At 45.0% G+C, this 26,041-nt stretch overlaps 1 protein-coding gene across 1 annotated transcript in view; it reads right to left on the reverse strand.

Annotated features, from left to right (window-relative positions):
- The window catches only part of paxip1 (PAX interacting (with transcription-activation domain) protein 1), a 124,227-nt gene that overhangs the window by 86,396 nt on the left and 11,790 nt on the right, over positions 1–26,041 (reverse strand). Inside the window, exons 2-5 of the mRNA XM_072508194.1 lie at positions 23,605–23,739; positions 15,640–15,683; positions 10,556–10,619; positions 3,180–3,293 (exon numbers count right to left, since the gene is read on the reverse strand). Coding sequence (XP_072364295.1) covers positions 3,180–3,293; positions 10,556–10,619; positions 15,640–15,683; positions 23,605–23,739 — 357 coding nt within the window. The remainder of the gene's footprint in view (positions 1–3,179; positions 3,294–10,555; positions 10,620–15,639; positions 15,684–23,604; positions 23,740–26,041) is intronic.

Here is a 26,041-nt window from a genome sequence, read left to right on the forward strand (position 1 = left end):
AGTCTGGCCCATGGACATTTGCTGTTAACAACTGGCTGTAAAAGGAAAGGCTTTTATGGCCCGACACAGACAGGCTATTGAGTTTGCCTGAAAGGCAAGTTCGATGGGTCTGACTGAAGAACAAGCCATTAGGAGCTCTCGACTTCAATAAACGCAATCCATTCTCGTAGATCAGTAAAGGCAATGTCCCTTTAACTAACAATATACACATTTTGTCCTCCCCACCACACAAAACAACAAAAAGAGTACAAACTGCAGAACTGCAGATTAGATGGAATATCCATGCTAAATTGTTCCTCAAGTGTCCAAAGATGTGCAGGTTAGGTGGGGCTAGAGCGATAGGGGGCTGAGATAGGGAGCTCTTGCAGATGCTCGGTGCAGACCCGATGGTCCGAAAGGCCTCCTCTGCACTGGAGGGACTCCTATTTTCTAACTACTCTGGATAAATAAATGAAAGACAGAGTTTGGGATTACTTTTTTTCCCTCAGCAATCTGCCAGTGCTTCAACACCAATATAAAAGAGTAATTATTTCAACATTAGGAGGTTTTCGTAGAAAAATAGACAAGTAGAAACTATTTCCACTGGCAGAATGGTTGCAAATCGGAGGACCAAAAGGGCAACAAAAAAAAATCCAGGAGGGATAACGAGGATTTTTTTTTTCTGACACAGCATGTCATTAAGGGGTTTTGACTAGCACGGGCACAGGTTGAGGGCGATCAGCCACGATCATACTGAATGGTGGAGCCACCTCGAGGGGCTGGATGTTCAACTCCTCTTTATGTTCTCATGACAAGAATGCATGGCCTGAAAAGGTGGCGGAAGTGGATTCCGTCATAACTTTCAAAGGGTAGTTGGAAAAAAAAATGCAAGTAAAGGAAAAATCTTCAAGACTATGGAGGGGGGGGGGGAGAGAGAGAGAGAGAGAGAGGGAGAGAGAGAGAAAACGAGGTTTGGTGAATCGGTGAAAGAGGAGGCTTGTGCAGAGCACGAACGCTAGCATGGTGCACTTGGGCCGAGTGGTCTGTTTCTGTGCAGTTATAATAATAACCTTTATTGTCACAAGTAGGTTTACATTAACACTGCAATGAAGTTACTGTGAAAAGCTTCTGTAGTCTACTCTGTACTCATGACTGTGTGGCGAGATTCAACTCCAATTCAATCTGTAAGTTTGCAGATGATACGCCTGTGGTGGGTTGTATCTCAAACAACGACGAATCAGACTACAGAAGGGAGATAGATCACTTGGTTGCATGGTGTACCGAAAACAACCTCTCTCTAAATGCTGGAAAGACCAAGGAACTGATCATCGACTTCAGTAAGCATAGCACGACCCCCCCACCCCCCCGTCTACATCAATGGCTCCGAAGTGGAGACGGTCGATAGCTTTAAGTTCCTGGGGGTCACCATCACCAACAGTCTGTCTTGGTCCACTCATGTTGATGCAACAGTCAAGAAAGCCCAACAACATCTCTACTTCCTATAGAAGCTAAAGAAATTTGGCATGTCTGCATCCACTCTCTCAAACTTCTATAGATGTGCCATAGAGAGCATCCTATCCAGCTGCATTACAGCTTGGTATGACAACTGCTCCGTCCAAGATCGCAAGAAACTACAGTGTGGTGAACTCAGCCTAATGCATCACACAAGCTTGCCATCCTCCCATTGATTCTGTCTACACATCCCGCTGCCTCAGGAAGGCAGACAGCATTGTCAGAGACCCCTCACACCCAGGCATTGTCCTCTTCCAGACCCTACCATCAGGCAGAAGATACAGAAGTCTGAAGACCTGCACATCCAGACATAGGAACAGCTTCTTCCCCAGTTACTAGACTCAACGACTCTCCCTTGGACTGATCTGTTCCATGTAAGAACATTATTCACTACGCCCTATGCTGCTCTTGTATGGCCTTGTTCCACACTGTAACCAATCACTGTTTGTCGATGTACCATTTGTCAATGTTCTCTGTTGATTATTCTTTTGTCTACTATGTACGTACTGTGTACGTTCCATTGGCTGCAGAAAAATACCTTTCACTGTACTTCGGTACATGTGACAATAAATATCAATTAATCAATCAATCGTCACCACATCAGGGCAGCACGGTAGCATAGTGGTTAGCACAATTGCCTCACAGCTCCAGGGTCCCAGGTTTGATTCCCGGCTTGGGTCACTGCCTGTGCGGAGTCTGCACATTCTCCCCGTGTGTGCGTGGGTTTCCTCCAGGTCCTCCCACAGTCCAAAGATGTGCGGGTTAGGTGGATTGGCCATGCTAAATTGCCCTCAAGTGTCCAAAATTGCCCTTGGTGTTGGGTGGGGTTACTGGGTTATGGGGATAGGGTGGAGGTGTGGGCTTGTGTAGGGTGCTCTTTCCAAGAGCTGGTGCAGACTCGATGGGCCGAATGGCCTCCTTCTGCACTGTAAATTCTATGATTCTATGATCCCTGCACCTGTTCGGGTACACGGAGGGAGAATTCAGGATGTCCAAATTATCGAACAGTTAAAACAATAACTCGGAAAAAGTCAGAATGGTCAACATATTGGGGCGGCACACACTAACATTTAATAACGTGCAAAACGTTCTAAGGGAAATTGATGGGCGCCCTTCGCTTCCCCTTTGTATTTAAACAGACAGAGGAAATGGCGGACTCTTCACATGTCTCTCGGGTGGCATGGTAGCAAAGTGATTTGCACTGTTGCTTCACAGCTCCAGGGTCCCAGGTTCAATTCTGGCTTGGGTCAGTGTCTGTGCGGAGTCTGCACGTTCTCTTTTTGTCTGCGTGGGTTTCCTCCGGGCGCTCCGGTTTCCTCCTACAAGTCCCGAAAGACGTGCTGTTAGGTCATTTGTACATTCTGAATTCTCTGTGTGCCCGAACAAGTGCAGAAATGTGGCGACTAGGGGCTTTTCACAGTTGCAGTGTTAATGTAAGCCTACTTGTGACAATAAATATTATTATTATACAGGTGGAGCACATCTCAAAAGCTGCACCGGGTAGACGCTCAGCATTCAACATGTGAGGAGATTGTTACAGTAAAACCTGGGACAAAAAAAACACAACTGTCAGCTGTTAAAACTGACCTTCACAGAGTTAAAATAGTCCATGTTGTAGACACCCGCCAGCTGTTACAAGACATGATATCCAGATCTTAACGGATTGAGGGCAACAGGAATGTACTCACCCCCTGAGGTTCCGGCACAATTAAATGGGTGCAAGCCTTATTCAATTTGAGCTGACAGTCCCCTCCGTAGAAAGTAATTAAAGCCCATAGCGTTTTGCGGTCTTCAGAGGAAACCTGAAACCGAGAAATGCAAACACACACGCACTTATTCAGATGTCTTTATCAAGTATATTTTTATTACTTTACTGCAGTTTAGCACAAAATAAATAACCTTGAAATCTCACCACAGCCTTTACCCTGATAAATGAGTGAATGTTCTCCTAGAAGATGTCCTTCCAAGTAACTGTCAGCTTCACAGTGAAGCGTTACATGTAAATTCTACGCCAGCTAAAGAGCCTGGCCTATTCTGAATAATTCTTTCAACCCACAAATTTTAGGAATATCGCGTGCAAACAGAATGCTGATGACCCTGTTTCCAAAAAAAAAAAAATGCATCTTCTTCTCATTACTGTTCCTCTCATTTACCAAAATTCCAACATGGGCTCACACTGAACGCAGAAGCGATCGTGCAGCTGGCTCCACATTTTAGAACAACTTCATTCAAAATAATTTTCTGTTAAGAAATGCTTGAGGTATTGAAGATCAATAATGGCTAAGGATGAATTACGATGGATCTTTCCCCCTAACCTAAACATTAGGCTGTTCCCAATATTATTGCACTTTACCTGCAATGGAATAAAGGAAATAAGCCATTCAGCTCTTCGAGCCTGCTCCACCAATCATTTAGATCGTGGCCGATCACCTACCTTTACTCTATTTTCCCCGGTACTATCCCTACATTCCCCTGACGCCTTTACGACCTCAAAGTCTTTTGAGCTCGGCCTTGAACACTCTCAATGACTGAGCCTCTCTGGCCCCCCGAGTGGAGAATTCCAAAGATTCACCAGCTCTGACTGAAGGAATTCCTCTACATCTCAGTCTGGCCATCCTCTTCTTCTGCGACTGCGTCTCCTGGTTCTGCATCGTCCCAGCCGGGGGAAAACACCCTTCCTATATGTGGCCAGAGTGCCCCGGAAACACATTGTAGCACACTTGAGATGAACACAGACAACGAGGTACAAAATAGAGGTGACAGGATAGGTCTAGGATTACAAATTGACCTTAGTTATTATTTTAATGTTTCTGAACCAAAGTAGGGATTTCTTACTTATACTTACCCACCACTGAATTGGAGATTCCCACTTTGGCACTTCAATCCAAGTCAGGTTTGGTACAGGGAAACAAATATTAGACGGATTCACTCCAAACAGACTTCAATTTGCTCAGAAGGGGGCCATTCATGTCTGCATCCACTCTTCAAAAGAATTTACTCAGTGCCGTTCTCACACCTTCTCCCCATAACACTGCACATTCTTCCTTTTCCATATAACACTAATTCTCCTTTGGATGCCTCAATTGAACCTATGCCCACCACACTCTCAGGCAGTGCATTCAGGATCTCAAGTTTCTTTTCTCATATGGCTTCTTCTGCACATTATTTTAAATCGGTGCCCTCGCGTATTCCTTTCACAAGCAGGAACAATTTCTCTCCATCCACTCTGCCCAGGCGCTTCAGCACTTTGGATATCTCTCACCCTTTGTTCTCAGCCGACCCCACCAAGGACTGCAGTCCTAACTTCCCCAATCTATCTTCACAACTGAAGCTCCTCACACCTGCAACCATTCTAGTCAATAATTTCTGCACCCACTCTCCCAGTCCTGCGCATCCATTCTGGACGCAGAATTCCAACTGTGCTCTTATGAAAGTTCAACATAACCTCCTTGCTGTTGCACTCTATACCCCTATTAATAAAGCAAGGATATTGTATATTAACTAGAAGCGGGAGTAGCCCACTCGGCCCCTCAAGCCTGCTCCATCAGTCAAACATGACCGATCGGATGGTGACATCAACTCCACTTTCCATTTTACCCCTCTCTCATTGGATTCTTGATTGACAAGGGAGTCAAATTTGGCCGTAAAAATATTCAATGACCCTGCCTCCACCATTCCCCGGGGAAGAGACTCCCAACACTCAGAAAAGGTTGCTCCTCATCTCAGTCTTAAATGAGAGACTCCTCATTTTTAAACCGTGCCTCACGTTCTAGTCTCTCCGACAAGGGAAACACTCTTTCAGCATCCAGCCTGGAAGATCTCTCAGGATCTTGTACGTTTTTGTAAGGTCGCCTCTCACTATTTTAATTTCCCACAGGATACAGGCCCAATTTGCCCAACCTTTCCTCACAGGATAACCACCCTCATTCCCAGGTATCATAGAACATTGCAGAAGGAGGCCATTCGTCCCATCGAGTCTGCACCGACCCACTTAAGCCCTCACTTCCACCCTATCCCCGTAACCCAATAACCCCTCCTACCCTTTTTTGGTCACTAAGGGCAATTTCTTATGGCCAATCCATCTAACCTGTACATCTTTGGACTGTGGGAGGAAACTGGAGCTCCCGGAGGAAACCCACTCAGACACGGGGAGAACGTGCAGACTTCGCACAGACAGTGACCCAGCGGGGAATCGAACGTGGGACCCTGGCGCTGTGAAGCAACAGGGCTAATCACTTGTGCTATCCTGCTACCGTATCAGTCAAAGTGAACCTTCTCTGAACTGCTTCATTATGCTCTTTTTAACTCAAGACGACCAAAACCCGAGATGTGGTCTCACCAACAGAATCATACAATCTCTGTACTGCAGAAGGAGGCCATTCAGCTCATCAAGGCTGCACCAACCGTTGGAAAGAGCCTACTTAGGCCCATGCCCCGACCCGATCACCATAACCCAGTAACCCCAATTTAGCAAGGCCAATCCACCAAACCTGCATATCTTTGGACTGTGGGAGGAAACCAGAGGAAACCCACGCAGACACAGGGAGAACGTGCAAACTCCACCCAGAGAGTGACCCGAGGCCGGAATCTAACCCAGGTCCCTGGCACGGAGGTAGCGGTGCTAACCACTGTGCTACCATGTCGCCCTCTATGCAACTGCAGCCAAACTTCTCTACATTCATATTCCATTCCCCTTGCAATAAATGACAATTGCCTCCCTGATGACTTGCTGTACCTGCGTACTAACTTGAGATTACTGTACCAGGACACCCAAATCCCTCTGTACCTCAAGAGTTCTGCAATCTCTCCAATTAAATAACACGCTGCTTTTCTATTCTTCCTGCCAACTAACTACTATTTCCGGTCAATCAGCCAATACTACGTCCATACTGGCACTGTCGCTTTTATTCCATGAGCTCTAACTTTGCTCACAATTCTGTAGTGCAACATCGTTATCAAATTACTTTTGGAAGGCCACGCGCCACACATCAGCAGCATTGCCCTCACCAACCCTCTGCCACTTCTTCAAAAAGCTCCAGTGAGTTAGTTTTCCCTCAAGAAATCCATGTAGGCTTTCCAAATGACTATGAATTTTCCCCACCACGGAGGTCAAACTGACAGGCCTGCAGTTGTTTGAGCTTACCTTTACATCCAATTTTGAACAAGGGCGTAACATTTGCAATTCTCCAGTCCTCTGGCACCACACGAGTCAGACATGAAAGAATATCAGTGGGTAAAATAAAGGAAAATCCCAGGATTTTTACAAGGACATTAAGGGCAAAAGGATAACTAGGGAAAGAGTAGGGCCGATTAAGGACAAGGATGGTAATTTTTGTGTGGAGCCAAAGGACGTAGGTAGGGTTCTAAATGAATACTTTTTGTCCGTGTTCACTCGCGAGAGGTGCAGTGTGGGTATAGAAATCAGGGAGAAGGACGTGATAAATTAAACAAATTAACAGAGATAGAGAGAGGAGGTTCTGAGTGGTCTGTCAGACTTAAAAGTAGACAAATCTCCAAGGCCAGGTGAAATGTATCCCAGGCTGTTGAGTGAGGCAAGAGAGGAAATAGCAGGGGCCCTGGCAAAAATCTTCAATTCCTCTCCGGCCACAGGAGAGGTGCTGGAGGACTGGAGCAGAGCCAATGTGGTACCATTATTCAAGAAGGGAGGAAGGATAAACCAGGAAACTACAGGCCAGCCAGTCTAACCTCAGTGGTGGGGAACTATTGGAAGCACTTGAGAGACAGAAATAATCTGCATTTGGAGGGGCAGGGGTCAATCGATAACAGTCAGCATGGTTTTGTCAAGGGGAGGTCATGTCTGACCAACTTGATCGAAGAGGTGACCAAGTGTGTAGATGAGGGCAATGCACTTGACATAGTCTACTTGGATTTTAGCAAGGCTTTTGATAAGGTCCAACGTAGAAGACTGATAATGGAGTTAAGAGTCATGGTATTCAAGGAAATTTGGCAAATTTGATCCAGAATTGGCCAAGTGGCACAAAGCAGAGGGTAATAGTTGAGGGGTGCTTTTCTGACTGGAAGCCTGTGTCCAGTGGGGCCCCGCAGGGATCAGAGTTGTTTGTGGTTTAAAACATGATTTAGACATGTAGGAGGGTTGACTAGTAAGTTTGCGGGTGATGCAAAAATGTGGGGTGGGGGGTGGTGGTGTTGGTAAATAGTGAGGAGGACCCATCCTAAGTTTACAGGAGAATATGAATGGCTGGTCAGATGGGCTGATCGTGGCAAATGGAATTCAATCGGGACACGTGTGAGGTGATACACTTGAGCGAGACAAACAAGGCACACTTGAGCGAGACAAACAAGGCAAAGGAATACATGCGAAATGGCAGCACCTTGGGAAGCACCGACGATCAGAGGGCGTGCATGTACACCCGCCCCTTATTCAATCATGGCTGATATTTCTCTCATCCCCATTCTCATGCCTTTTCCCCATAAGCCCTGATCCCTTATTAATCACGAACCTATCTACCTCGGTCTTGGGTTTCATGCTATTACAGCAGAGAAGATTAAGGGCACACCTAATGGATGTATCGGAAATCATGAAAAACTTTGATAGACCAATAGGGTTGTCCCCTCCGGCAATTGGACCAACAACCAGAGATCACATTTTAAAATAATTAGCAGAAGAACCACAAGGTATTGGCAGATTATATCTTCACACACAAGCTTGTAAAGACCTGGAATACATTACCTGAAAGGATGCAGATTCCATTGGAACCTTCAAGAGATAATTGGACATGTACTTTGGAAAGTTAGTCTGCAGGGTTACCAGGGAAAACCTGGGGGTGTGGGCTAAATGGGCAGCTCATTCAAAGTGCTGACACAGGCACGAACAGCCAAATGGTCTCCTTCTGTGCTGCAAAATCCAGTGATTCTACTAACCCTGAATAGCATCTAGGCCAAAGCAGCCCACTTGATTGGTACGCCATCCACCACCTTCTACATTCAGTCCCTCCATCAGTGTGTACCATCTACAAAATGTGCTGCAGGAACGCATCAAGGCTCCTTCAACAGCACCTTCCAAACCCACAACCACTACCATCTAGGACAAGGGCAGCAGTTGAATGGGAACCCAGGGAAAGAAAGCAGGGAATTATAGACCAGTAAGCCTAACATCGGCAGTGGGGAAAATGCTTGAGTCCATTATCAAAGACTTTATAGCGGAACATTTAGAAAGCAGTGAAAGGATCAGTCAGAGTCAGCATGGATTTATGAAGGGAAAATAAAATCATGCTTGACAAATCTGTTGGAATTCTTTGAAGAGGTAACCAGTACGTTCGACAATGGGAAGCCAGTCGATGTGGTATATTTGGACTTTCAGAAGGCGTTTGACAAAGTCCCGCATAAGGGATTATGTGCAAAATTAAAGCACATGGGATTGGGGGAAATGTATTGAGGTGGCTAGAAAACTGGTTGGCAGGGAGGAAACGAAGAGTAGGGATTAATGGGTCCTTTTAAAATTGGCAGGCAGTAACCAGTGGGGTACCACAGGGATCGGTGCCGGGACCCCAGCTATTCACAATATATATATTAATGATTTGGATGAGGGAACAAAATGTAACATCTCAAAGTTTGCAGATGATACCAAATTAGGTGGGAGGGTGAATTGTGAAGAGGATGCAGGGATCCTACAGCAGGATTTGGACAGGTTGGGCAAACCAATGGCAGATGCAGTATAATTTGGATAAGTGTGAGGTTATTCATTTTGGAAGCAAAAACAGGATGGCAGATTACTACCTGAATGGTTGTAAATTGGGAGAGGGGCGTGTGCAGCGGGACCTGGGTGTCCTTGTGCACCAGTCGCTGAAGGTAAGCATGCAGGCGCAGCAGGTGGTAAAGAAGGCTAATGGTATGTTGGCCTTCATTGCAAGAGGTTTCGAGTATAGAAGCAGGGATGTGTTGCTGCAATTGTACAGTGCTTTGGTGAGGCCACACATGGGAGTATTGTGTGTAGTTTTGGTCTCTTTCTCTGAGGAAGGATGTTCTTGCTCTCGAGGGAGTGCAGCAAAGGTTTACCAGACTGATTCCAGGGATGTCCATGTGAGGAGAGATTGACTCGCTGGAGTTCAGAAGAATGAGGGGGGATCTCACAGAGACTTATAAAATTCTAACAGGACTAGACAGGGTAGATACGGGGAAGATGTTACCAATGATAGGCGTGTCAAGAACCAGGGGTCACAGTCTGAGAATTCAGGGTAAACCATTTCGGACAGAAATGAGGAGACATTTCTTCACCCAAAGAGTGGTGAGCCTGTTGAATTCATTACCACAGGAAGTAGTTGATGCTAAAACGTTGAATGTATTCAAGAGGCGGCTAGATATAGCACTTGGGGAGAATGGGATCAAAGGCTATGGGGAGAAAGCAGGATTAGGCTATTGAATTGGATGATCAGCCATGATCGTGATGAATGGCAGAGCAGGCTCGAAGGGCCAAAAGGCCTCCTCCTGCTTCTATCTTCTATGTATCTATGTAACCCCACCACTTGGGAGGTTCCCCTCCAAGCCACACACTATCCTTCACTGGCGCTGGGTCAAAATCCTGGAACTTCCTTCCTAACAGCACAGTGGGTGTTCCTACTCCAAATGGACTGCAAATGGAAGGTGGCGGCAGCTCACCTTCTGGAGGGCAATTAGGGATGGGCAATAAATATTACCCTAGCCAGCGACACCCATGTATTGTGAAATAATAAAAAATATATGCTTTATTTTAAAAAGTGGGGGCGATGTAAAACACTATATTCTGCAACAAAATTATCAAGGTAACAATTTCAGAAAAACGTTCAACCCAACCTGAAGAATCAATTTTTGCTTTTCATTTCAAGGTGATTTGCTTACAAACCAATTAAACCAGAATGAAGTATTGATAATTAGCTTGTTTCCTCAGTCAACAGTTTTAACATGATTAGCCTTATTGCACATCAGTTTAAAAAGAATTCAGCACTTTATACCAAGCAATAGAAAGACAAAATGTGAGAATCATTTAACTGGTAGCAACAGCTAAAATAGTTCCCTTCATCTTAAACAGACAACCGTGAAGACATACCTGAGACAGGCAAGCGGCAACTCCTGAAAATACTTGTCCTCCCTCTGGAGAGAAGCCAGCCACTCTGTGTGCTTGAAGTTAAGAAAGTGATCTGTCAAGTTATCCTTGGATACAAATCGCCAACAGAGTTACATGGCACGAGGGGACCAATTCACTGTGCTTACCAGAGACAGATTTGCACCACAGTGTGCAAACATAAGATGGCTTTGGGACACAGCATGAAAGGAGTGTGGGGAAGATTATACTGGTGTAGAACTTTGCATTCGTGTGCAGCTTCCAAACAGAATTATTGAGCCAATGTAGATTTCTGAGTCAGTGCAATTGTGGCCACTTGAGTACAAGCTTAATTGATTGCATTGCAAGAACATTTACCTGGAATTATAACGATGTATACCTACATCATGTCTTTAACACAATATAACACCCCAAGTGCTGCTCGAGAGCATTATAAAACAAAAACACGAGGAGGTGCAAGGACAGATGACCAAAAGCTTGGTGAAAGAGGCAGAATTTAAGGAGTGCCTTAAAAGAGAAAAAGTGAGGTTGAGAGGTGCAGTCAGGGGATTCTGCAGCTTGGGGCCGAGGCAACTGAAGGCTCAGCCACAAACGGTGGAGCGATTAAAATCAGGAATGCTCAAGAAGCCAAAATTAGATGAGCACAGATATCGCAAAGGGCTGTGGGGCTGGTGGAGATAACAGAGACAGGCAGTCGAGGGATCTAAAAACATGAAACATTAAGGAACATTACAGCGCGACACTTGGATAAGATCACGGTAACCAAGCAGATTTTTTTTTTTTTTAATGAGACGGAAATAAGATTAAACAACTTGGGAGTTATCGGAGGAAGTAACATGCGCGGTGGATAAAGAATAACTGGTGGATGTGCCACAAAGGTTATTGCGGAAATTAAAAGCTCATGATATAGTGGGGTAACATAGTGACATGGACAGAAGACTGGCGGCTAACAAGAAGCAGAGAGTAAACATAAATGGGTCTTTTTCTGGTTGGGAGGATGTAACGAGTGACATGCCACAGGAATCAGTACTGGGATCTCAACTATTTACAATTTGTACAAATGACTTGGATTGAAGGAATGGTTGCTAAATATGCTGCGGGTACAAAGATGGGTAGGAAAGTAAATTACGAAAAGGACATAAGGCAGCTACAAAAAGATATCATAGAAACCCTAGTGCAGGCTATTCGGCCCGCCGGGTCTGCACCAACCCTCCGAAAGAACACCCCTTTGAGGTCAGGCCCATTCCCCAACACCATCCCCGTCACCCCACCTAACCTTGGGACACTAAGGGGCAATTTAACATGATCAATCCATCTAACCAGTACATCTTTGGGCTGTGGAAGGAAGCCGGAGCACCCAGAGGGAACCCATGCAGACATGGGGAGAATGTTAAAAACTACAGTCACCGAAGGTCGGAATCGAACCTGGTCCCTGGTGCTGTGAGATCTGATAAAGACGGTGGAGCGTTTCTGTGCCAAGATTGGGCAGCACGGTAGCACAAGTGGATATAGCACCGTGGCTTCAAATCGCCAGGGTCCAAGTTTGATTCCCCACTGGGTCACTGTCTGTGCGGAGTCTGCACGTTCTCCCCGTGTCTGCGTGGGTTTCCTCCAGGTGCTCCGGTTTCCTCCCACAGTCCAAAGACGTACAGGTTAGGTGGATTGGCCATGCTAAATTGCCCTTAAGTGTCCACAAAGGTTAGGAGTTATTAGGTTACGGGGATAGGGTGGAAGTGAGGGCTTAAGTGGGTCGGTGCAGACTCGATGGGCCGAATGGCCTCCTTCTGCACTGTATGTTCTATGTTCAAAATGGAGTAAATGTGGGCAACTGTGAAATTGTCCATTTTGGCAAGAAGAATAAAAAGCTGATTATTGAAATGGTGAGAGATTGCAGGGCTGAGGTGCAGAGGGATCTGGGTGTCCCAATGCATGAATCACAAAAGGTTAGTATGCAGGTACAGCAAGTAATTAGGAAAGCTAATAGTTTCATCATTTATTGCAAGGAGAATTGAATCCAAAGAAGGGAGGTTCTGCTCCAGTGTACAGCATACTGCTGAGATTACATTTGGTCACCTTATATGAATAAGGATGTAAAGGCATTGGATGCATTTCAGAGAAGGTTTACCAGATTAATACCTGGAATGAGTGAGTTGTTCTATGAAGAAAGGTTGAACGTGCCTGGCTTGAATCTGCTGAGTTTAGAAAGATTTAAACATTTAAGATTTTTTGGGGGTCTTGCCAGGGCTGATGGGCAGAGGATGTTTCCTCTTGAGGGAGGGTCCAGAACCAGGGGTCACTGTTTAAAAAATAAAGGATCGCCCATTTAAAACAAAGTTGAGGTGAAATGTTTTCACTCAGAGGGTGGTGCTTTGGAATTTGCTTCCTCAAAAGGAATTGGAAGCAGAGTCTTTGAATATTTTTAAGGCAGAGCTGGGTCGATTCTTGGTAAGCAAAGGGGTTATCCGAGTTTACTATCAGATCCGCCATGATCTTATAAAATTGTGGAGCTGGCCCTAGGGGCTGAATAACCTACTCCTGTTCCTATGTGTTTGTGTGAACATCGGAGCAGGAGTAGGCCATTTGGCCCTTCAAGCCTGCTGCACCATTCAATAAGATCATGCCTCATCTGGTTGCAGTCTCAGCTTGGCTGACCCAAAAAGATGAGAATTTTAAAATCAATTACTTGACTGCGATGGAAATCATCGAGCACAGGGGAACAGGCCTTGGTGAGAGCTTCAGAAATAGACACCAGCGTTTTCGACGAACCCAAGTTTACGGAGGGTAGAATGTTGGAGGGGAGCCGGGATTGGGTTGGAACAGTCTCGTCGCGAAGCAAAGGCAGCGCTGAAGCTTTCAGGTGCAAAGGGGCCGGGACGGGCAACACCAGGCGATGTTACGGAGGTGGAAATAGGCAGGGCTAAGCTAGGGTGAGTTTGTGGAGGTGGGCTACTGGAAAGGGAGGGTCACAGCGGAGATAGAGTCCATGAGCTGCTCACACTTATTGGATGTGAAGACGGTGAGAAAAGTGTGTGCAGTGGGGAAAAGCATCTTTCTATTCCAGAAATGAATCCTGGAATGCCAAATAATAATAATGATAATCTTTATTGTCACAAGTAGGCTTACATTAACACTGCAATGAAGTTATTGTAAAACGTCACTAGTCGCCACATTCCGGCGCCTGTTCATGTACACAGAGGGAAAATTCATAATGTCCAAATTACCTAACAGAACGTCTTTCGGGACTTGTGGGAGGAAACCGGAGCGCCCAGAGGAAGCCCACGCAGACACAGGGAGAACATGCAAACTCCGCACAGACAGCGACCCAAGCGGGAATCGAACCTGGGACCCTGGAGCTATGCAGCAACTGTGCTAGCCACTGTGCTACCGTGCTGCCCAGAGTAGTTTCAGCAATTGAGAGCAGAACCCGATACAGCTGCCCCTGGCCCAGCCAGGTGTGGCGGTGAATGGCCAAACTGGTTGTCCAGCATTTCCTTTCAAGTCAGTGTCCCTTGGACTGAGAGAGAGTGGAGATGAGGGGAACGGTCAGGGTAACAAGAGGAATAGTTTTATTGGGGGATAAGACAAAGATAGGGCGGAGGATTCAGTTGAGCAAATCAGTAACTTCAGAACTGTCAGAGAGAATGGAAGGCCAAGGAGCTGGTATTTTAAAGTGTTTTTTATTTCCTCGGGATGGCTTTGGGGCTGGCAAGCGATGCACAGAAATAATAGCGATGGCCTTATCAGCTGGGAGTAGGAAAACCACGTGATATGGCGGGACTGGCCCTCAATGAGGGGCAGATTACATGGAAGGAGGTAAGAGGGCAGTGAAAGCAGAGGAGAGAGAACATGGTGAGTTGAGGCAGAGGTTGAGACCACTGAGAATGGGTCGCCGATGCCAAAGCTGAGGAAGGAAAGCAGTAAAGACAACTCTGAGGAACCTTTATTGTACTTTGGGGGGGTGGGGGGGGGGGGGGGGGGGGATATAGAGAATGACGATTTCAAATGGAAGAAGTCAGAGGGTGGAACAGGGTGCAATGCTGAAAGGAGGAGAAAGTGCCAGAGGATAAGGGTGATCTGGGGATAGGGGCCACACTGTCACCGCAATGGACCTGACAGGGAGGCCCCGAAAGGGAGGAATGTAAAAGATGCAGCCAGGCAGGGAAGCTCCAGTAAGTGGATAGGTCTCATCGGCCCTCAGCCAGGTTTCTGTTAAGATCAGGATGTTCATGGACAGCAAATGTCTTGTTCACAAGTGAACACAAGGACACAAAGGACCCCTCCCAGCACAAATTGATGGCCAACGCCTCCCAGGCCTCGTGGTTTTAGCAGAAAAGTAAATTTTCCACTAAGCCAGCGCCAAGTGCGTTGGTGAGCCTGGAAAATGCCAAGAGAGGCACAAGAAGGAAAGACGGGGAGTCAAGATTAGAACAAGCTGCAAGAGAGCGCAAAAAGATTGAGTACTGGAGAGTTGTGTGAAAGAATTGGGGGGGCAGAGTACCGGAGAGTGGAGAAGTGAAATGAGGCAGGACAAGAGAAGAGGGGAGGGCCTGGGAAGGATAAAGAGAAAAGAAGTTAAAAACAAAGGTGGGCCTGGAGTAAGGGTTACAGTGAGCATGTGAACGGAATTAGGGAAGCCTATAAAAAAAAAGCAAAGAAAGCCTCCTGTTCCATCGTCTGCACAATACCTCGCCTTCTAGAAAAGCAACATTCTGGAAAAACTCAGCAGGTGGGGCAGCATCTGAGACGGAACAGAAACAGAGCTAATGCTTTGAGTCTAATATGACTCCTCCTTGGAACTGAAGAATGGTAGAGATGGGATGGGTTTTATGCCTTGTTCCAGCATAATCCTATCAGCTCTGAAGAGGGGTCACATTGGACTCGAAACGTTAATACTGTTGATCTTCCTCAAGCTTCCAAGACCTGTTGAGGTTTTTTCCCAGCACTTTGTTTTTACTTCCAGCACCTGCGGTATTTTTGTTTTTACTTTTAAGTCTCATTTTCACCAGTACCACAATGGAAGGCATCTCCCAGAAACAGCTGAAACGTTCCTTTGAGCACAGGAAGGATACGGAAGGAGTTGGCCACATCGGACTGACAAAAAGACCCAGGACGGCTGCAAGAGAGAATGAAGAGTAAATAAATAATCAGTTCAGCATTCAGAAAATTACATAGTCTTCCATGTCCCACAAGTTAACAACCACCCTAGCGCGGGTTCAGCTCGCCTTCAACCTTCACCTCCGCAGCCAACTTCAACTTCACATTCGCTTTTGATTGGGCATGGCAGCATAATGGGTTATGTTACTGGACTCATAATCCAGAAGCCTGGACTAATGATCCAGAAACAGAGTTCAAATCCCACCGCATTAGTTTAGGATTCTGACTTCCAGTTAATTAGATTAATCTGGAAGAGTAAGTAACGGCGACCATTAAAATCCAACTGGTTTATTCATGTTCTTTAGTGAAAGATAGCCGCTGCCCTTAACCATGTTACTCCAGATCGACAGCAATATACTTAAATCTTAATTGCGCTCTGAAATGACCAAGTAAAATACTCCATTGTGTCGATAGACTAGAATCCCCATAGTGCAGAAGGAGGCCATTCGGCCCATCGAGTCTGCGCCAACCTTCCGAAAGAGCACCCTACCTAGTTCCACTCCCCCGCCCTATACCCGTTAACCCATCTAATCTGCATATCTTTGGATTGTGGGAGGAAACCAGAGCACCCGGAAGAAACCCACACAGACATGGGGAGAACATGCAAACTCCACACAGTCACCTAAGGCTTGAGTCAAACCTGGTTCCCTGATGCTGTGAGGCAGCAGTGCCAACCACTGTGCTTCCCATGGTAATATCGAACAACCACACATACACAAATAAAGGTCACTACATGAACATTAGTGATACAAGTCAGCACCTCAAGGTCAATTAGGGATGGAAATTAACTCTGTCCTTGCCCACAATGCTCATGCCCTGTGAATTAATAAATATCCATTTACCACATGAAAAGCAGTTTATGCAATACACTTAAAGCATAGATATTAACTTTGCTCAGGATTGAACGTGACCCTAAAACTGCTCCAAAGGAGATCGATTTGGTTAGAACAATTGAACAAAACTAGATGCAGTGGCCCCTGTGCTGGTGCCAGCTCCTCAACTGAAGCAGTCTGCACCAATCCCATTTAATTGCCCTTTCCTAATCAAGGGAACTCTTCTGATTTTCGTTGAATAGTGCCACAGGTGGGTATTGGTCTTGCACATCCCAACAGTACAGCACTCCTCAGTACTGCGGCTCACCCTGGATTAATGTGCTTTGCTTCCGGGGTGGAAGTCGAACGTATGACTTTGTAACTTGTATCCCGGCAATATCGCGGCATGTTCTTACTTCACCACCTGGGTGACGGACCCGAACCACCTTATCGAGCTGCCCTGCTACCTTCAGGAATCTATGGCATAAATCGCAATGACAAAGTTGATGGCATTAACAGGGAGGTTAAGGTCAGAGAGCGCAAAACGCCTTGCAAGCAGATAATGAAGCAGAGACAATTAAAGCATTGAGGGGGGAATTGGATAATTATAAAAGATACAGGGATCTGGGATTTTCTCAGGGAGCACCGTCAAATGGCCTCCTCCTGTTAGGTTTCAATCGTTTGTAAATTATGAAATTCTTCTCTCACAGCAATGATCAACGAAAAGATGGCGGCAATTTCATTTCTGTCCATAACAGGACAAATAGTTACAAAGGAAACCCATATTGTCAATCTTCTGCAAGGAGCCATATTGTCGATCTTCTCCAAGAAGTCACCACCTCGCCTTCCCCATCGCAATATAAAGCACCAGTTCAAAGTGGGAATCCCTAATCTCTGCCAGTGAACCCCATGGTACGAAACAATAGTTTTAAATCACATTAAAGCCACTGCAGGCTGCAGTAATAAATAATGATTTCAATTACAATAGTATGTTAATCTTACTGCTGGAGAACTGGATACATGGCTTCACATCGCCAGCGTCCCAGGTTCGATTCCCTGCTGGGTCACTGTCTATGCGGGGTCTGCACATTCTCCCCGTGCCTGCGTGGGTTTCCTCCCACAGTCCAAAGACGTGCAGGTTAGGTGGACTGGCCATGATAAACTGCCCTTAGTGACCAAAAAAGGTTAGATGGGGTTATTGGGTTGTGGGGATAGGGTGGAAGCGAGGGCTTAAGTGGGTCGGTGCAGACTCGATGGGCCGAATGGCCTCCTTCTGCACTGTACGTTCTATGTTCGTACATATTAAGTCAAGTGATTTTATTTAATTCATGAGAAAAAATGCAAGTCAAAAATTGAATTCAATTAAAATGAATCACGTGTCATGTGAATGCCCCTTTAAGAAAGGTTTAGTCTCTTGTCATGTGACTTGGAGCACATTGGGCTGTGGCTGTCAGGTGAGAGGGTGTTTTTTTAGGTTTCAGTTTCAGTGCTTTGGACTGAAGAATGTGAAAGACGTGTTTTCCCTGTTTTCATTTTAAAAGCTGTTCCAGTGAACAAAAAGCACATTGGGTGTGGCTAACTGCCGTGGTAACTTTAAAGATATAGTTGCTTTCCGGAAATTTAAAATGCCTGACTTCGGAACTGAAACGAGGATGATTTAGCTCAATGGGAAGCCACACATACCGAGACCCCACAGGATTGTGTGGGGAAAGTAATATCGGGGCGGGGGTAGGCATTTGAAGTTGGGGACTGAGACACATTGTTTGGCAAAGTAGAGGCAGGTAGACTCAGCATCCTGACCAAAAAGGCAGTTTAAGGCCGAAATTGGCACCCCGAAAAGAAATTTGTCCCACTCAAGCACCAACATGGCTGCATGAGCATGGAGGGTTCACTGAAATGAGAAGCTGATGGTTTGGCATCTTGCTGTACGTAATCAAGGTGCAGCATTACCGCTTCCCAGCACTATTTCGATCCCAGACCGGACCCCAACAGTGGATAGGATACTGGACCGAAACCCCGATATTTTAGTTTAGTTTGTAAGACTGTGCAGAAAGAATGATTCGCTCCAGCACTGATTGCATGAAGAAATAGAGATTTGGTATTTTGCAACAAAACTTTATGAATACAATATTAGACTCTTTAACTTCACACCCGAAAAGAACTTACAATTACCCCTTAGACACTGCTACTAATTCCCCATTAAAAAGAAAAATGACATACAGCTCTCAATCCAGTATGGCATAGAGTAATAAGTCCTTTACAGAACACGTTTTTGGCTCCTGATAGAACCCCTTTAGTTTGGGCGGCACGGTGTGTAGCCATGTAAAATGGCCACCTGCAAAGGACCATGGGAATTGTGGTCAATTTGGGACACAGACTGAGCTGAGACAAACCCAACAACTTCCAACCGACCACGTGGACCCGGATAAAGGCCTTATCTCGCACAGTGCTGGACACTCGAAGTTAAGTAACGGTCATCTTAGTTATTAGGTGTCGTTTAGTACAGAGCTACATGTATTACTGCATAGAGATACAAAGTCTTGTGTTATTAATAAACTGTGTTTTTGAGCTAACATACTGGTTGTGGTCATTTGGTCAATACAAGAAACAGCTTGTGGTTCACGCAAAGGTTAAAAAGGCAACAGGCGGCATAGTGGCTAGCACTGCTGCCTCACGGCGCCGAGGACCCGGGTTCGATCCTGGCCCCGGGTCACTGTCAGTGTCAGTGTGGAATTTTCACATTCTCCCCACGTTTGCGTGGGTCTCACCCCCACAACCCAAAGATGTGCAGTGCAGGTGGATTGGCCACGCTATTGCTCCTTAATTTGAAGAAGAATTGGGTACTTTAAATTATTATTATTTTTTTAAAAACCTTCAGACTCTGGCTGAATATCTTCAAATAGCTGTCTCAACTGGGTTGTTTCAACCTCTTCCTCGTCTTCGGACAAGATTACTCGGCTTTAAAATATTACTCTTTTTAGAACTATCCTATCGGAGAGGAAACTACCTTTACTTGTGGTCAAAACAAGGATTGCCAGATCGGACTTCAATTCCCTTCTCCAGAGCTTTCTCAAAATGTCTCTCTGAATCTCTTAGCTCCACCCAGAAATGATATAATCTCCCCAAGCTGAAAACAATTAACTCTTCAGGGACATCCCTTGTCAAACCAAAGTGCATTAGCCCAGATTGAAAAACAAAATTCCTCTGGTCAATTTCACCTTCTGGATCCTAAAACCTCCCAGGCCCTTCAAAACAGGATTCTTTGTTTTTAAAAACGTGACCACTGCAGTCAAACACACTATAAACCTAGGCTTTTAACCCTAGAATTGCCCAATATTTAGAATGCAATATTCCTAAAATCTTCCATTCGTCACACCTTCCCAACTTAAAAGAAAATGACCCAGCAATTCATCTTCTAAAACATTTTAACTTTAAACATTCATGATTACAAGCAACTTAAAGATATATCATTTTACATTTTTAAACAGGCAATCATAACCTTGAGTATCGTCCAGTTTAGTCCTCTCACACGTCACAGTCATGGTAAAGCATCAGCAATCCCATTTTCTCTTCCTGCCACATGCAGGATTCGTAAATTAAACGGTTGTAACATGAACTCCATGTTCACAGTCTTGAGTTTGATTTTTAAATGTGCCCCAGAATTTTAATGCATTAGGGTTTGTATGTACAATTGTCTCAGATAAATTGTTACTAAGCTAAATGTTCAAATATTGTAACTCCAATACCAAACTCAATGTCTCCTTCTCGATGGCAATATATCCTTTGATGAATATCGAGTTCCTAGAAAAATACCCGATTGGTCTTCCGATTCTTTCATCGTCTTCCTGCAACACTACAGCACCAACACCCACATCACTTGCATCAATTGCCATCTTAAATGGCCTGCTGTAATTAGATGTCACCAACACTGGTGCGATGGTCAACATAGTCTTCAGACTATCAAATGCCTCTTGACATTCCGACGTCCACTGAAATTTGGCACGATTTTCCAGTAGAAATCACTCATAATAATAATAATAGCTTATTGTCACAGGTAGGCTTCAATGAAGTCACTGTGAAAAGCCACTCATGCCCATAAATCTCAGACCGTTTCTCCTAGTAGATGGCATTGCGAATTCTCCAAAGCTTTCGATTTCACATTCCGTGCGGCCATCTGACCATGTCCAATTGAATGGCCTAAGAATGTGACTAGAGCTTTTCCAAATTCACTTTTAGTCAAATTCACCACCAATTCAGCTACCTTTAATCGATTGAATAATTCTTTTAAAGTTCCAAATGCTCCTTCCATGGTTCACTGAACACCACCAAATCGTCACTTTACATTGCACAATTATTTAGTGCAGAAATTACCTTGTTGGTTAATCTTTGCAATGTTGCTGGCACCTTCTCCATTCCGAAAGGCATGATCTATAATTGACTCAGACCATTTGGCGTCACAAAAGCCAAAACTTCATTTGCCTTGTCTGATAAAAGGTACTTGCCAATATCCGTTAAGTAAGTCAAGTTTGGTAGTAAAATGTGTTTGTCCCAGCTTTTCAACAGTCTTCCAAACAAGGTATAGGGTACGAATCTGACTTTGCAACTGCATTGACCTTTCTATATTCCACACCCAATCGTTGTGTTACATCCGGTTTTAGTACCATGACAATTGGTGAACCCCAATCTCTGCAACTCACTTCGATAAGATCATCCTTAAGCATGTCGTCAATCGCCTTTTGTACCTGTGCTAACTTTAGTGGATCGAGTCTGTATGGATGTTGTTTAATGGGAATAGTATTTCCTACATCAATATCATGCAAAATTACTTCCGTGCTTCCCAATTTATTCCAACATACAGCTCTGTGACTGTAAGAACTCGTCATTTTGATTTCCCCCCAGAAGGTAACTCAGTAATTCAACCCAATTTGTTAACACTTCCATTTTTCCACTTAATTTCAGGAATGTCAAATTCAGAATCTTCTGAGTTATCTCTTCTTCCCGAGTTACAACAACTAACACTTCCTCCTTTTTTCCTTCTCTATCAAAATACCTTTTGAGCATATTAACATGACACAAGAGTTTTCCTTCTATCTGGCACTGTTATCAAATAATTCACCTCACTCAATTTCCTTTCCATTTGATATGGCCCACTCAATCTTGCTTTTGATGGTTCATCAACCATTGGTAACAATACTAGTACTTTTGCTCCACGAACAAAACTACAATTTGTTGATTACTTATCCACTTCTTTTTTCATCTCATGTTATGACAATTTTAAATGTTTCCTCGCAAGCTCACCAGCCCTAGTTAATCTCTCCCTAAAGTTTGACACACAGTGCAACACTGTAGTCTCCCACTGCTGACTCACCAATTTCACTGATCAACTTAAGTGGTCCTCTCATCTCATGACCAAAAACCAATTCATATGGACTAAATTTAATTGATTCATTAGGTGCATCCCTCATTGCAAGTAGTACAAATGGAATTACTTTGGCCCAATCATCTGATGATCCTGACTATAGGCCCTCAACATGGTTTTAAGAGTTTGATGACATCTTTCTAATGCCCCTCGAGATTCTGGATCAGTTAAATTGCTTCATTCCTAATCTATCCATAACTTTCTTGAATAACTTCGACATAAAATTGGGTCGCTGGTCTGATTGAATTTCTTTGGTAGCCCATATCTAGTAAAAACTTTGGAGATGCCGGCATTGGACTGGGGTGGGCACAGTAAGAAGTCTTACAACATCAGGTTCAAGTCCAACAGGTTTGTTTCGAATCACTAGCTCTCAGAGCGCAGTTCCTTCCTCAGATGAGGAAGGAGCTGCGCTCCGAAAGGTAGTGGTCCTTTCTGGCATTTTGTTCGTAGCCATGTTTATATTTGAAAACACAACCCAATTTTAAATACACCCACTCACACCGTGTATCAAATATGCTAGAGGAAAGAAATGTGCACAAATACAAGGCTACGGACCAAGTACTGGAAAATGGGATTAAAATATAGGTGCTTGAGGGTCAGCACAAATGGGCTGAAGGGCCTCTGTGTGCTGTAAAACTCTGTCTCTATAAAAATAGGGAGTGTGTGAGGGAATGGGACTGCCTCGAATGGCTCTTCGAAACTTCCTCAGTCTGTGCTGCTCTGTGATTTTACAATCCAGACAAAGCCTGCGCATTTTATCCAGCACCAATAAAATAAAACTACGGAATTCAGAGTCCCAAGGAAAATAATTGCGTGTGCGCACGACTGATATCGAGCCATTATCAAGTAGACCCTTGTTTGCAATACTTTACAATTAAATTCAGAAATCGTGGTATATTTTATTTTGACACGGAGGAGGGAAGTGATTCAAACACCTAACACGTCAAGCAAACACAAAAAACAGGCAATGCCCAAGAGACTGATTCAATCGCTGAGTTCAAAGGCAAACTGGATAAAACAGCTGAAGGCAAACCATTTGCAGGGGTACAGGGAAAGGATGGGCAAGTGAGACTGGCTAAATCACACCTGCAGAGAGGACTAGGAAGATCTGGCTGGGCCGAATAGTTTCCTTTGCAATCATCTGCAAGAGTCATTTATATTGGTCCTCTAAGGGTGGAACGGTGGCGCAGTGGATAGCATTGCTGTCTGCGGCACCGAGGGCCCGGGATCGATCGCGGCCCCGGGTCACTATCCGTGTGGAGTTTGCACGTTCTCCTCGTGTCTGCGTGGGTCTTGCCCCCACAACCATAAGATGTGCCGGGTAGGTGGATTGGCCACGCAATTTAGCTTAACTGGAAAAAAATTATTGCGTACTCTAAAATTATTTTAAAGCTATTGGTCTTCTAAGCCAGGGATTCCCAAACTGTCGATTCCATACTGGGGCCGCAAGTTCCAAGGCTGGAATGGACTCACCCCACCGGCAAATTTCCACTCTGGGGTCACTCCAGGTCTGAGGCATCAAACCTGGGTCACATTGAAGGGAAAATGTGTTTTTTTCAAGAAACCCAGCTCATATTAGCAACAAGCGCTCCCAATTTTATTTAAAAAATCAATTTTGCTGTGCGATACAGACACAATATAAATCTCACCTTAACTACTGGTAAATCAAACACTTCCCGGGCTTCCCCAACCTCTGGATTGTCACCATCTTCTGCAATGATGTGCGTTGCCAATGCATTGTAAGAGACCTCCTTCGCCTTTCCAGCCTTCAGCAGCTGAATCACCTAATTAAACAAAGAGTGATCTGTAAACATGCAGAATGGATACACGATGAATTCAGACTGAATTCCACTTCATACGAGCCCCCACTATGAAACAGCGTAGCTCGTCAACCAATGAATTTTAAGGATCGAGAAAGGAATAGAGGAACAACAGAGAAGGAAAGAGGCGCAGTCCAAGTCAATCGGGGGAAAAGAGAGGCGAGGGGAAAAAAAGCAAGACAAACAAAAACTGTTAAACCTCCAAGAATTTACTGCCACGGGGAATTAGTTTCAGTCTAAATAGCTCCTCTGTATCCGAGAGATTGATCGTCATTGCATGAATTACCACATTGATCCTCAAGGGTGTCTTAGAAAAGCGCTTCCTTTGCCCTCCTCTTATTCGGGAGCCTTCCTCAAACTGGCCGAAGAGGATTGCCAATCGGGTATCTGACATCCCAAGCACATGGCCGGCCCAGTTGAGTTGGTTACGGGTGACCATGGCCTCGATGGTGGTGCTCTTGGCTCATTCAAGGACACTGACTTTGTTACGCCTATCCTCCCAGTTGATGCGGAGAATCTGTCTCAGACAAGTTGACTGATGGCAGCTCTCCATGGCCTTGAGGTGGCACTTGTATGTCGTCTACGTTTCTGAGCCGCATAAAAGAGGTGGGAGGACGACTGCCTTTTACACGAGGGTCCTGGTATCAGCACAAATCTCACAGTCGTCGAAGACTCTTGTCCTTAAGCAAATGCAACACAGACCTCAATGCCTGGGAGACCCTTTCTCAGAAGAGACCTACTTGGAGGAACCTCCTGATTGAAGGGACACAATTCCTCCAGGACAACCGACGGCAAAGAGGAAAAGGAGCCTGAGAAAGGAATACCTGCGATCTAGAGTCGAAGGGCCAATCCCACCTCCCGGAAACAACTGCCAAGTGTGATACAGCTCTAGAATCGGGCTTATCAGTCACGCAAGAACCCACAGAATCCATGACCAGTGACACAGTTGCTTAGGTGGACAATCATACTCGATAGTGAGTGATGGCCGAAGAAGGCAACATTGATAAGAGTAAGTTTCCTGTTAAAGGACCAGCTCTAACTTTCTGCTTAACATACGGTTCCATCAACTTTAAAAAAGATAGGGATATGGAGGACATGCTGCCGTTTGCGCAAGACAAGCAGTGGAACAGTGCTCCATAGCACAGGCCGCTGGACCAAGCACACGTTCGGAATGAACACCATGGAAGTCGCATTTCTTTAGCCACAAATTCTGGGTCATCGTTTTAATCAGATACGTGCATCAGTCGTGAGAAGAGTCAACATGAAGCAAATGGTCGGACATTTCACCGAGTTGGTGCAATTGCAAATATTGCAGTACCCCAGCACAGATGAGCTGCACGAAACAGTGACTCGTCAGCTGATGGAACTTCCGACGGCTTTGTGAAAGGATTGTGAGCTGGCCGTTTGACAACATGCGCACGCCAAACCCAACCTCCTGGAATATACCCACCACCATCAGACAGTAAACAAAAGTCATTTCAACTCCACTAAGAACACATTTACAATCATTAGCTTGCTAAATGGAAGATTGGAATATTGTCAGAGGCTATACTTTAAAATTAATGGAGTGCTGCGATTAAATCAGTCAGATCTCAACAATAAGCATTTTTTAATACATATATAATACACACACACACTCTCTCACACACACACACACACCCCTTGTGTTAATAATAATGTTTATTATTGTCACAAGTAAGCTTGCATTAACACTGCAATGAAGTTACTGTGAAAATCCTCTAGTCGCCACATTCTGGCGCCTGTTCGGGTACACGGAGGGAGAATTCAGAATGTCCAATTCACCTAACAAGCACGTCTTTCAGGACTTGTGGGAGGAAACCGGAGCACCCGGAGGAAACCCACACAGACACGGGGAGAACGTGCAGACTCCACACAGACAGTGACCCAAGCCGGGAATCAAACCTGGGACCCTGGCGCTATGAAGCAACAGTGCTAAACACTGTGCTATCTTGTTACTCAGCCTGCTCATGATAAGCAACTTCATGTTGCAGTCATGCAAGTGAAAAGTAGAATCTACAACATTTATTTGAATCGCGCAGAAGTATAATCAGCACCTTCTCACCCGAATGGAAATTGCATAGTTACACAAGAATCAAATCCCAAGTCAGACTCCTGCACCACTGGAATAAAACAAAAAAAAAAATAGCACTGGAAAATAATCAGCAGGGGTGAGAAAGCTAGACTTCGCCTTTCGAACCCAATGTGACTGTTCTTCAGAACTGATGGGTTTATGCTTATTTAGGAA

Source organism: Scyliorhinus torazame, chromosome 6, assembly GCF_047496885.1.
Source record: "Scyliorhinus torazame isolate Kashiwa2021f chromosome 6, sScyTor2.1, whole genome shotgun sequence".
In the NCBI taxonomy this organism is placed as follows: domain Eukaryota; kingdom Metazoa; phylum Chordata; class Chondrichthyes; order Carcharhiniformes; family Scyliorhinidae; genus Scyliorhinus; species Scyliorhinus torazame.